This window comes from Acanthisitta chloris, unplaced genomic scaffold, assembly GCF_000695815.1.
Source record: "Acanthisitta chloris isolate BGI_N310 unplaced genomic scaffold, ASM69581v1 scaffold10470, whole genome shotgun sequence".
NCBI lineage: Eukaryota > Metazoa > Chordata > Aves > Passeriformes > Acanthisittidae > Acanthisitta > Acanthisitta chloris.
In genome coordinates, this window is record NW_008651118.1 from 54,343 (window position 1) to 66,288 (window position 11,946).

Genomic DNA, 11,946 nt, shown 5'->3' on the forward strand with positions numbered 1-11,946 from the left:
AAAATATTTAATGGTGCAAAATAAATAAAGAAATACATTAAAAGCTTTTGCTCAATGGATAGCTTGTTTTAACAAATCCCGTAGTTTTTCAGGTGCTTGAGGAAAAATGATAGGAGTCTAAATTGAGGTAGAACTACGTGTGACAAAAGTTCATGCCATTTCAGTAAAATTAATAGTTCTTAATATTTATTTCTGTCTCATTCCTTTTTCCCTTTGTTTTTGAGGCTTTAAAATTGACTGCTCTGGTTCAGACCTACTGAATCAGAAATTAAGGTCTATCATTGCCTTATTGTAGGTGTTCTAGTGTTTTAAAGAAATAGATGAGAAGGGAAGCTATAATTATTACCTTTCTGGGAATAAATGTAGCAGGGGAAGAATTCATAAAAAAATCCACTTGCTTTTCATATATGCTTATTTACTAGATACTTATGTGTGAATCTGAGCCAAATTTTGTCACCCAAGCAGGCAAATGTCAGTGTGTGTGTGTTCTGACACATTACTATGGGACAAAGTTGCATTTCTCTTAAAAGGAACAATTTTCTCTTAATGGATGTGAATAACTACATGTAGATTAAAGTCCTGATCCTTGGGTGCTCCACAATTAAATATTCTCAGAGCAGTCAGTAGGCTGCACCTGTGTAAACTAGTAGTGTAGTTGGTAAGAGCGAAAAAAGGACAGGGAAACCAAAGATGAATGACAGTGAAAATGGGCAAATGAAGTAGTGGAAGAAGAAGAATAGGGTCACATGGGTTAGTCAGAAGTAGTAAGGAGACTGTAAGAAAAAAGGAATAGAATAGTGCTAAAAGTGAAGGAAAAAGTAACATTTTATGTGGAGGACTTTTTCATGGGCAGTTTATGCTGCATTTTGCCCACACTCATGCATTTGAGCCCTAATTTCTTTTCTTTTGCCATAGTATTAGGTATCCACTAATGCTGTATTATATTGTGTATAATATATAATGTAAAACATATATAATATAGGGATAACAGATAATATAATTTATAATATTATGCATGTGGTAATAATATAAAAGCCTGAAGGTTGCTATGGAGCTTCCTTTTTAGTGCTGTTAAAATTCTTTTTGGCTCAAATACGGTTTTACTGTTTGCAGGCAGTTCTCAGATATGTTGCTGCTCTCACCCCTTTGCAACTTCTATTTTTTCCCATTTCTGTTCTATATGTGTTTAGGGTTCAGGGGGGTTCTGTTGACAAAAATTAGCAATATAGTTTGAAGCTAAACTTGATAGTAAGACCTCAGTTTCATCCAAAAATTTTGGGCTTTTCTCTTTCGTTGTGACTTCTTCTAAGCTCTGGGACCTTAACTTTACCTCTCATTTGATATGGTTATTCACTTTAAAAATAACTGTGGTAAATGGCAGTACTGCTTGGAGTAACCTTGTGTTTCAGAAGCTGAGATTTCACATTTCACTTTCTGTACTGAAAGAGATGGCTGAGCTTTGGGCATTTGAAATTGTACTGATGCAATGCCACTGGATGCTTTTCCATTGCTCCCATTACAAAACTTTGCAACAGCCAAAGCTTTTTGCTTCTCAGTATGGGCAGACCAGAAACACCAAGAGGAATCTGAATCTCTAAGCAAATGTTTTACTCAAACGAAGTAGAATTGCTAACTTTTTAATAGAAAAAACTACAATTCAGTGAGATTGAATGCTGTCTTCAGCCTGCTGTGTGGTTGCAGTCTGCAGCCTATTATTCATGTATGCTTTCATCCTGTAGCTTTCATTAGCTTTCTTGATTGCAACAAGCTAAGCAATCCCCTCGGACCAGTCTGTGCTCATGAGCAAAAACAGAGCCATCCCATCCGGTCATACAATGCCATGCAGTGCTCTGTTCCTTTTGTTCCCCATACGTCCTGGTGTAACTTCAGTCTATGGCAGTTTTATCTCTAAGGAAATCCTGGTCACAGTTCAGAGGACAGTTCAGTGCCATCACATTGCTGGGAGAGAAGAGACTATTTAGCCAGAAATCAGCCAGGCTTTGGGTTTTGGCCTGCAGGCAAGAAAGTCATTCATAGTCTGGTTTGTTTACTGGCCGCTGTCTCTTAGGAAAGCCGCTTCTTTTGGATGCTTTACTTGGTGTCAGTAACACACTTAATAGTCTGTGCTTGCATTTCACTCTGGTGCTGCTGCTTGAGTCTCATTTTTCTGCCTCCTTGCTGCATCTCCTCTCCTAAGAGAGCTTTCCTTCACTCACATAACGGATCCTTCAGCCACAGAGGAGGTACCTGTCCTCCCTGCTCTCAAGTTGTATCCTCTTAGTTAAACGGGGCAGTAATAGTCAGGAAGCTGCAAATAAGTAGAAATGGTCAGCTACATTAATTTGCTGTAAGTTTTGCCCTATTACACACCAGTTTCATTAATGACATTATTCAGTACCACCTTCAGAAGGCTCTGAAACAATGAAAGGCATAAAATGCTCAAGACAAGTGTTTTGTTTTATGTGTATTTATTACAAAAGCATTCATTTGGGATTTAGTGTGACAGGAACACTTGCAGAGTCTGTGTCTTAAGCAATAAGATGTTAAAATCGGGAACATTAAAGGAAAATATCTGAAATGTGAAAAAACTCAATGTATGTACATAATTTTAATGCCTTTTAGGTTCAGGTGCTACTCTTTGTGCCTCAGACTAGCTGTGATTATTTGAGTCATTCTGAAAGATACTGAAGGAGGTTTTGAAGAGAAGATAGTAGCAAACAAATAGGCAATCTCCTAGAATGATTAAGTTTCTTATAAACACAGATTATTCTGGAACCTTTTATCACTACATGGTATAAAGATTACATGTTAAAAGTTTAAGATGTATTACAGTAAATGAAATAAATGTTTTCAGAGGTCTTTGCTATCTTTTCTGTTTTATTTATTTTCAGTGTGCTTTCCTATCTATGAAGGTCCCATTATAGCCATTTCAGGAACTTTATTTTAATCATAGCTTTCAATTTTTTTCTTAATGCACAGTATGCTATTCTTTCTATTGTTTGATTTTATGCTTTCAGTTTTGACCATATTATACAGTCTGTCTGCTTCTGTGAGCAAGTTAAAAGGAAAAAAAAGTTAAAATAAACTCCTTTGTTGCATTAGTTGCAGCAAAATCAGTATACATAAATAAAAGTCAATTTTCCTAAGTAGACATTAATGGGATTTTTCTATTTCAGCTTGTCTGATCCCAGTCAAACAGCCTCCTGTAAACAAGACAACTATTGTGATTTTAGAAAATCTGGAGAGAGCTTCTTTGTCTGAATTACTTGGAGATTTTCTGGCACCTCTTGAGAATCGGAGTTCAGAAAACCCTTGCACTATTCAAAGAGGTATTTAAAGAACTTGGGGTGGAGAAATGTTTTTACTACTGTACAGGTGTATTGTAACACACAACAAACAGGGAACAGAAGAAAGATGTAATTTGTTCAGTTCTTATATTTTATTGAGAGCAGTCGTTCTTAACAAAGACCATGTTTTAAGGCTAATTTATGGTGGTTTGTGGGGAGGGTTGTCTTTCTAATTATGTAACTGCTTCTTGCTTTTATATGAAATCATGTCAAAGCTCTGAGTATTTCAGTTAACTGTTTTATGGTTCATTTTTAGCAAATGGAGTTTCTGGTGCTTTTTACTTTCATGAGAACTGCTTTTTACTGGGGACAATTGCAAAGTGTCATCTTCATGGCTCTGAGCTGCTGATTCAGCAGCATTTCCGTTGGGTTCAGCTTAGGTGGGATGGGGAACCAATGTGTGGCTTGCTTCAGAGGATTTTAAGGAGAAAAGTCATAAACAAGGTAAGAACTTGGATCAGATTCGGCAGTTTCATTCATCACCATGTCTGTGAAATATGTAGGATGGTAATGCCTAAACTTGAACAGATAAATTGTTTCAGGAAAATAGGCATTCAGTTCTGGGAAGATACAGGCTGTATATATGTAAATGTTGTGCTTGGCCTCATAGGAAAGTTTGTGGCCATGGCTGATTAGCATAGCACTGATTAGAATCATAGAAGCATAGAATGTAAGGGTTGGAATGGACCTTACAGTCCCAACCCTCCCTGTCATGGGCAGGGACACCTCCTCACTGTATCAGGTTGCACAAGCCAGCACTGGTTGACTTCAGTTAGTGATTCTGTAGCTACTTCCCCTACCAATTGCATGAAAACAACCTTCAGTAATTTTATTCAATTTTTTAAAAGAATTTTTTTATATATCCAAAATAAGATAGTCATATCTGTGCTTTGTCTACGTTTTAAGCAGCAAAAAAACACTTTTCATGATTTTCAAATCAAAGAGAAAAGAGAGGTGAAAATGTATGTCTAGGGAAGTTAATTTGAGCCAGTAGGACTGCTGAAGCTGGAGCGAAAGTCCAATACAGAATAAAGATGGGAAATCTGTTTTAACATTAATAAATAAATGGAGATGGGAAATGAAAAGAAAGATGTAGGCAAAAGAAGAACTGTTGAATTTTGAAAGTTATTTAGAAGAAAACCATTCCAGAGTGATAGCAGCTATTGCAGACAGTCAGGCAGTGTTAGACATTGGGAGAGGGAATTTGATTGAAACAGCTGCACAGGAAAATAGCCTTGGCAGCAGAGTTTTGAACAGGCTTAAAAAGAGAGATTGTTCTACAAATAGAAGAAACTGTCAGTAATAAAAAGTCCTGCTGTGGGACAAGAGACCTACTGTCAGTTCTGAGTGTTCATCTGGATGTATCTTGGTTACCCTTGGGGATGTCATCTCCTGTACCCTTTGCCACAGTTCTCATCTATAAAAGCTTAGTGATTCAAGGAGATCCTGAAGAGGAAATGTGTGGTAACTGAACATTTCAGCTATGGTAATGAGGAAATTTAGGAAGCTTTTGAGGTACTCTTTAATCTCAAGAACAGGAAGACAGAATAAAAAAAAAAGTCAAATGTACCTATGAAACTCTTAATAGATGACTTTTCTTAGATTATATTTTGAGGTGCATAGTTAATTATCTCTGAGTCCTTACAGGCACAGTAAGCTGGAATCATTATGAGTGGTTGTCTGGTTGAGGGTATAAATGGATTCCAGAATCCTTTCAAAGGATGAGGAGAGTAGAAATTGTCTGTAGGTAAGTAGGAGGGTCAGTTGAAGCTTGTGTCTTCCAGACAGGCTATAACACTGGAATTGAGGTATCAGTCAGAGAACAGTGCAACAAAACTATGGAGCAGAATTCTTCCCCATCCTCATGAGGAGAAAGGTTGTATTCTCAAGCCTACACTGGAGAATATCTAGTGATCTAAGCCCCTTCGTAAAAGTAAAGAAACATTCTGATCGTACATCATTCAAGATCAAAGATAAGGGCTGTCTTTGGTTGAGCACAAGGCCAAGGAATACAGCAGTGCAGACAACTGCAGAAACAGGAGTATGCTGACTTGCTCACAGACGAAGACTGGGTCAAACTTATTCTGCCAAACTACTTGGGCTGCAAGAACTTGCAGCATCAGTTAACATGTCATTTTTCAGGCTGTTTTATTTAGGCTTAAAAGAAATCCTTAGTCTCACAGGTTAGAGTTTGACAGTGTAATAGGTTCCTACCTCTGACTGAAGCTGAACAGAGTTCATTTTGAGTGGAGTTATTTTCTCTCAAGCATATAGGCATGCAGGCAGATGGTGGCTATATGTAGAAAAAAACCCCATGTGTCTTCCTGTATCTTCCCTATTTAAATATTGAAATGCCCAATGTTCTAAGCACACTTTTTAAAAAATACATACATGTGCCACATGCAAACTTAAATGGCAGTTTGCATGGGACTTAAAATAGTGTATTCCAAAGGTAAAGACTGACAATCTGTTATGAAAAGCTAAAGGAAAGTAAAACCACAATTGTTGTTTGAACAATAGACTATTGCAAAGGATCTTGCTCTATATTCTGATACCTTGTTTGTGTTTTAGTACTCACATTTTCAGGTGAAGAACTTTTTTTGCCCTAGTTTGAACTGTTAGGATCTGTGGGAACAGTTTAAATGTTTTTCTGCATTAACGTTTTAAGTTCACCTGTAGACTGTTAAGAAGCTTTGGTTTCAGTACTGTCAACTGCTATCCCTGGTGCATCTTTTAATGCTTCATTTAATTCAAACTGTTTCGGGGGATAATTCTAGGATTAGGATGATGAAGACTGTAATTTGTAGCCAGAGGAAACAGATTTTTCTGGCACCAAATAATTTGCCCTTAATAAGTCTTAGAGGATGTTATCTTTCCTTCATTGGTAATAAATCTAAAATCAATATGGAAATCCACTGAGTGTATGTCTGGGTCAGATATTCCTGTTCAGTGTGATTGGATGTTCTTTAATATGTCTTACTTATATGATATACATCGCATAGGATATGGCAGGAGTCTCTTGTAACTCTAATCTTAAACACTATAGAAAAAGCACTGCTACCAAAATTTGTCTCAGTTTCCCACAAGAAAGTAAAGGCATGTCAATTTATTGATAAGGAGATGTCATTTAAAGTGTAGTTGGGGAAATAAGTTTTAATAAAGCAAGACGTCAATACACTCCATAAAAAGGTTTGACCAGTTTTTGACTGTTCCTGATTTTTGTAACTGCAATACATGAGTTCAAAGAGCCCCAAGCCTTCTTGGGGTTGCAAGGAAAGTGTTTGCAGCTGTGGTCTTATGTCATATCAAGCATCTTTTCTCTCTGCAGTTTAGAGGCAAAGTACCTCCTCCATGTGATCCTGTGTGCAAGATCATAGACTGGATTCTTGCTGTTTGGCACCAGCTGAACTCTTGCTTATCACGTCTAGGAGCACCTGAAGCCCTTATGGGGCCAAAACATTTCTTCTCTTGTCCTGTGGTGCCAGGGTATGGCCAAGCTACAGTCAAGTAAGATTTCTCTTTCCTGTTTGACACTATTCAGTGCCAACTAGATATTCATTGCAAATGTAGTAGTTATGTTTCTCCCAAAACCCTTCTGATTCTGCAACCTTGAAAGTATTTTAATAGAAGTTATTTAAAGTTTTAAACTTCTGTTGGATATTTAATTACTAGAAGGGCACAAGTGGGAAATGGGTCTGAAAACAGTCTGAAAGTTAGTCTTGTTGTGATCTTTCAGTTATTTTCTGACACAAAGGTTGCAATACATTGCATGTGCTAAAATGGCTAATATTGCTCAACCCTTTAAAAGTTTCAGTCTTCATTTCAAGACAGCACTGTAAAGAAAGCTGTTCATTAGAGAACAGACCAATACAAGGTTCAAGAGCTCTGAGCTTGAAAAGTTGGCAAAGTTTCCTTTTGAAGTTGTATATGAAGGAAGTTTGGAGAATGATTTATCGCTTTTAAATTTCCGCTATAATTTTAAAGCATACATGCAATTTCACAGATGTATTTTCTTGGTCAATAAGGTACATATATAAGTTTAGTTATTCATATGGTTAAGCATCCCATAACATTAAAAAAAACCCAAATATTAAAAAAATTATAAAAATGTTTACTTTTCTTGCCTACAATTGCATGAACATCTGCTCTCATTCCAAATGCAAATACTAGCAAATGATACAAGAAAGAGATATTGGAAATATTAGAAAGGTAATGAGCCCCTCATTAAGATTCAAACTTCTTCAGAATTCAAAGAATAACATTGGTTTCTGGAGATGTAAAATGAGATTTTCTCCTTAGGCTTTGTAGTATTCTCCTGAGTCACCACTTCTGTTCGTCTTCTGAACTTTCTCTCTTGTACTAGTTTCTGTTGACTCTTCTTCCTGGGGCCTTTGCTTAGTGTGTGCAGTGGCTGTATCATCTTTGAGTTATGTCTGCAGATCTTGACAAATTTTGCTTTCTTGTTTTCCTTTTTTTTTTACAGATCATTAGTACATATTATTAGATTATTAGTACAGATTATCTAATCTTCAGAGTAATTATGGAAGTCTAAATGTGGATGTAGCATTGACTTGAAATTTTATGGGTGCTGGGAAATAAAAAAAGAATAAAGTACACCATGCATCTACTGCCCATCTCCCTCTTGAATCATGTCCCCTGTAATGTTTTAATCTCTTATGTATTGCAGTGGCATTAATAGATGACAGGAAAGATATTCTTTAAATACTTTAGTTATACATTTCTGTGTTTGGATTTCATCTCAGTGTAATTGTGACTGGTTTCACAATGCTTTATTTGAGCACAGCCCCAAAATGTCTTTTATTGTAGTCATATGCCATCTGACTCCTCATTTTAATGTAGTTTTTTTGTCCCCTAATAACCAATTAAAAAGCACAGCTCCAGTGAACTCTTACTGGACACTTTTATTTTAGCAGCATGATGGCTAAGAATGTGGTCACATAACTAGCAATAAATAGCTCTTAATTAGCAGCTCACTGGTTGCTGTTATTTCAGTCTCATCAACCACTCCTGTCCTCTTGCCTCTCCTCTCCAGTGTGCTGTTCTCCTGCTTTTTGCATTTATTAAAACTTTCCTGAGTCAGTCCAATCCATTAAGACAGCAGACAGCTATCTACAAACCAGGCTCGTTCTGGGCTCAGTGTTAGTGCAAGGCAAGAGTAAGAAGCAGTAGCAGGGAAGGGAGACAGAAAGTGTGACAGGAAATTGTTTACTGCTGTGTGTTTCTAGTAGCTTCACATGTTTTCATGAGTAGAGTGAATAAATTAGGACAATTTTAGCTACATTTTGTCTTGGTTTTGATCTAGGTATTTAAGATGATGTTCCAACAGGAAAGACTTTCAAGTTGCAGCTCTCTTTCAGAGGCAGGGACACCTTCCCTTAGTGTCAGCTCTCAAAGAGTGGAGGACTTGATCAAGATGAGTGCAAACTTAAAACCGAATTTAAACACCAGGTTGGAATTTTGTTTAGAGCACATCACATTGTACAGCCCATCAGTTGTTAGCTGTTAGATTAGAATGGGCTCAATTGATTTTATCTTTGCAGTGTCCATTTCTGACCATTTATGCTGGCAGTATTGCAAAATGTGGAAAGTTTACATAGGCAGAAATTGAGAGAGACCGTTCTTTATGACAAATAAAAGCACTTGTTTATTTTGGTAGCTTAGCTGAGCTAGCAGAAGACTGTATCTGTATGGAATATTATCTAAACATTATGCTAAGGAAGCTTCTAGGAATATCTTCACTATGCATTTTACATCTCATTTTAACAAATGTACTTTACTTTTTTCTAAGTAATGTAACTTTGTCAAGCATATACAAGCACTTTGTAGCATGGTTATATAGCATAAAAGCTCAATCTTATGCTTCAAAACTGAACAAAAATACACCTATCAAATGATTCATACATTCTAACTTCACAAAAGTAGAAAAAGCCAGAAAAGTCATCATAATCTTTTGAGTAACAGGATAGCTTCACTGTATCAATGTATCCAACAAAATGGTCCATTTAAGTCAAAAAGACATTTTAGCCTTCACTTTTTCTGAATGGATTGAACACAGCATGATACCCTATAATTTCTTATAGACCTTTAACATAAGCATCTAACTCTCAGTCTTACCATCTTCCTTATATAGGTTGGTATAAGGAAAACCAAAAAGAGTTGGATTTGATCTAAAAAATATCATCTGTGTATGTTCTAGATGTTAGCTGAGCCCTAAATCTGAAATTCCTAGCCTTTATCCCCCAAGAATTCTAAGTTATAAGAAATAACATTTATTTTTTTCTAACACAATTTTTTCACTTCTGTGTTAAAATAACTTATTTCTCTCTTAAAAAAGAAAAAATCCCAGAAGAACCATGTCCCTTTGAAACAAATTTTTGTCATCAGACTCTAAACCAGACAATCTGGGAAATCCACAGCATCCAGGAAACACAGCTCACCATAGATCAAATAAACAAAAGGAGAGTGAGAGCAAGGCTGATGTAGGAATAGAAATGTCTTGCCAACTGGATAAGTTTGGAAATGGAAGAATACTGAAAGGGATGCAATCATAACTGAATGCCTCCTTTTTCCCATGCTGGCAACAAATAGGCTAGAAATGAACACCTGCAAGCATGGAAACTTCCCCATGCACTGACAAAGGTGAAAGGGGCTTTTTTTTTCTTTCTGTATATACATGAACACATCTTTCTGGGACATTTTCTTATAGCCTTAAAATGAAAAGTCTGTTTTATTGTCCTTATCTGAAGGAGAAGAAGCATCAGGTGGTAAATAGTTTGCCAAAGCAAGCTGAAGGGAGTTAGACCAAATAGTTTTATATAAAACAAACACATAAACCCCTGAAATGGGAGCAATACAAAGTCCAAAATGTGTTTCTTGAAAATGCAAAATCTGATGCGTTAAAGGAAGTATAAAATCTCTGGTTTTGATAATTGTCTCTGAAGCTAAGGGATTGGTTTTGCGCCTACAGGTGGATGTCCAAGTTGTGGAATGCTGTGATAGCTCCCAGAGTTCAAGAAGCCATACTCTCCAGAGCCTCTGTGAAAAGACCATCTGTATCAGGACAAGCAATAGCCAAAAAAAGTCCTAGCCAAGGGCAACAGGCTGTTGTTAAAGCTGCTCTCAGTATCTTGCTAAATAAAGCTGTTTTGCATGGCTGTCCTCTACCCAGAACAGGTAACAAACTCTCTGAAAGGCAAGTTGTTGTACATTGTCAAACTGGGTCTTAGAACTGCTTGTTACCATGAATCATAGCTGTAGTTCTGATGGGAAGTGTGGGGTTAAAAGCATTCAGAGTCATTAAACTAAGTAGTTGTATAAAGTAGTTAAACCATTTGCAACAGTCAGTTCTTCTTAACGTTGTACTACTTTTGTTTCAGAGCTAGATAATTATATAGCAGATTTTAAGGGAGGAAATTTTCCTTTATCCGTGGCTTCCAGTTACAAAAATTGTAGTAAGAAAAGAGGTGAAAATGCTTCTTGGAGAAAAGTGAGCACAAGTCCTCGAAAAAAGTCAGGCCATTTGTCCTCCCAAGCATGGAACAAGCAGGAGGCAAATACGGAAGGTAAAAAAAGCTTTCCATTTTCAGTTCTGAAAGATGTGGGGGGTTAAGTTGTGTAGATATGAATCAAATGTTTCTCCTACACCATGAATTAAAAATTCTCAGTTAAATGTCAGTCATGTGTATGTTCACCAGTAAAAAATTGTTTACTTTTTCCCTCTGCAATCATTTTTTCTGTGACTGTCAGGTGCCCTAAGTCAGTCTGTTTGCTCTAATGCCCTTCCTGCTGTCTGATAATGAGGTAGGCATTGGCTCAGTTGGTGGAAGATTAAGCAGTGGTTCCACCTCCTGTTGCATGGAATGATGCTCTATCAGTCTCTTCCCCAGCACCAGATAAGAGAAATCATCATTACTTTATTAGTACTCTTTAGATCTGCTCCTAATTTAGAGTATACCTGCTTTTAAATTTTTTTTTTACACTTACTTTACAACTTCACTACAATAATTACTATTGTGAAAATGCAGGTAAAAATAAATGACTACATTCATCCTCAGATCATGCATCCCCTGTTTGGTCTTTTTAGAAAAATTGAGTAGAATAATTGGAAGTCCTGTAGTGGAAGGAAGAGATTTTTGGGTTTAAATTGAAAATTTTTGTTTGATTTTCACTTTAATTGCAAAAAAATTAAATGTTAAAAATTCTGTCTACTGTAAAGTTTTCAAGAAGTTTCTAGATCATTTGCAGTATGCTGCTTAATAAAGAAGGCTTTTTTATGACTGGGTCTATGCATGTGTATAGATGTGAATGTCAAATTAGTGGCTGTCACTTTTGAAAATTCACCTCAAGATCATAAGCCATATAACAAACAGTTTACTACACAGGGGTAACATCTGGATACATGCAGAAACAACATCATTCCTACAAGTGCTCATATTTCTAGAAGGAAAACTTAGTAATACTGTAACTGAATACAATTCCAAACAGGAAAACTTCTAGGGGACAAGATCAGATCACTCATTTTGCTTTCAGAAAATGAAGGTAACTCTTTCAGAAGGAAAATTTAGGAAGAGAGGGAAAG

The 11,946-nt window shown here is 36.6% G+C and overlaps 1 protein-coding gene across 1 annotated transcript in view; it reads left to right on the plus strand.

The window, feature by feature from the left end:
• CTTNBP2 (cortactin binding protein 2) overlaps nucleotides 1-11,946 on the plus strand; it is a 61,554-nt gene that overhangs the window by 43,543 nt on the left and 6,065 nt on the right. Inside the window, 5 exon segments of the mRNA XM_009071821.1 lie at nucleotides 3,177-3,329; nucleotides 3,604-3,791; nucleotides 6,676-6,854; nucleotides 10,336-10,541; nucleotides 10,745-10,930. Of these exon segments, the coding sequence (XP_009070069.1) occupies nucleotides 3,177-3,329; nucleotides 3,604-3,791; nucleotides 6,676-6,854; nucleotides 10,336-10,541; nucleotides 10,745-10,930 (912 nt within the window).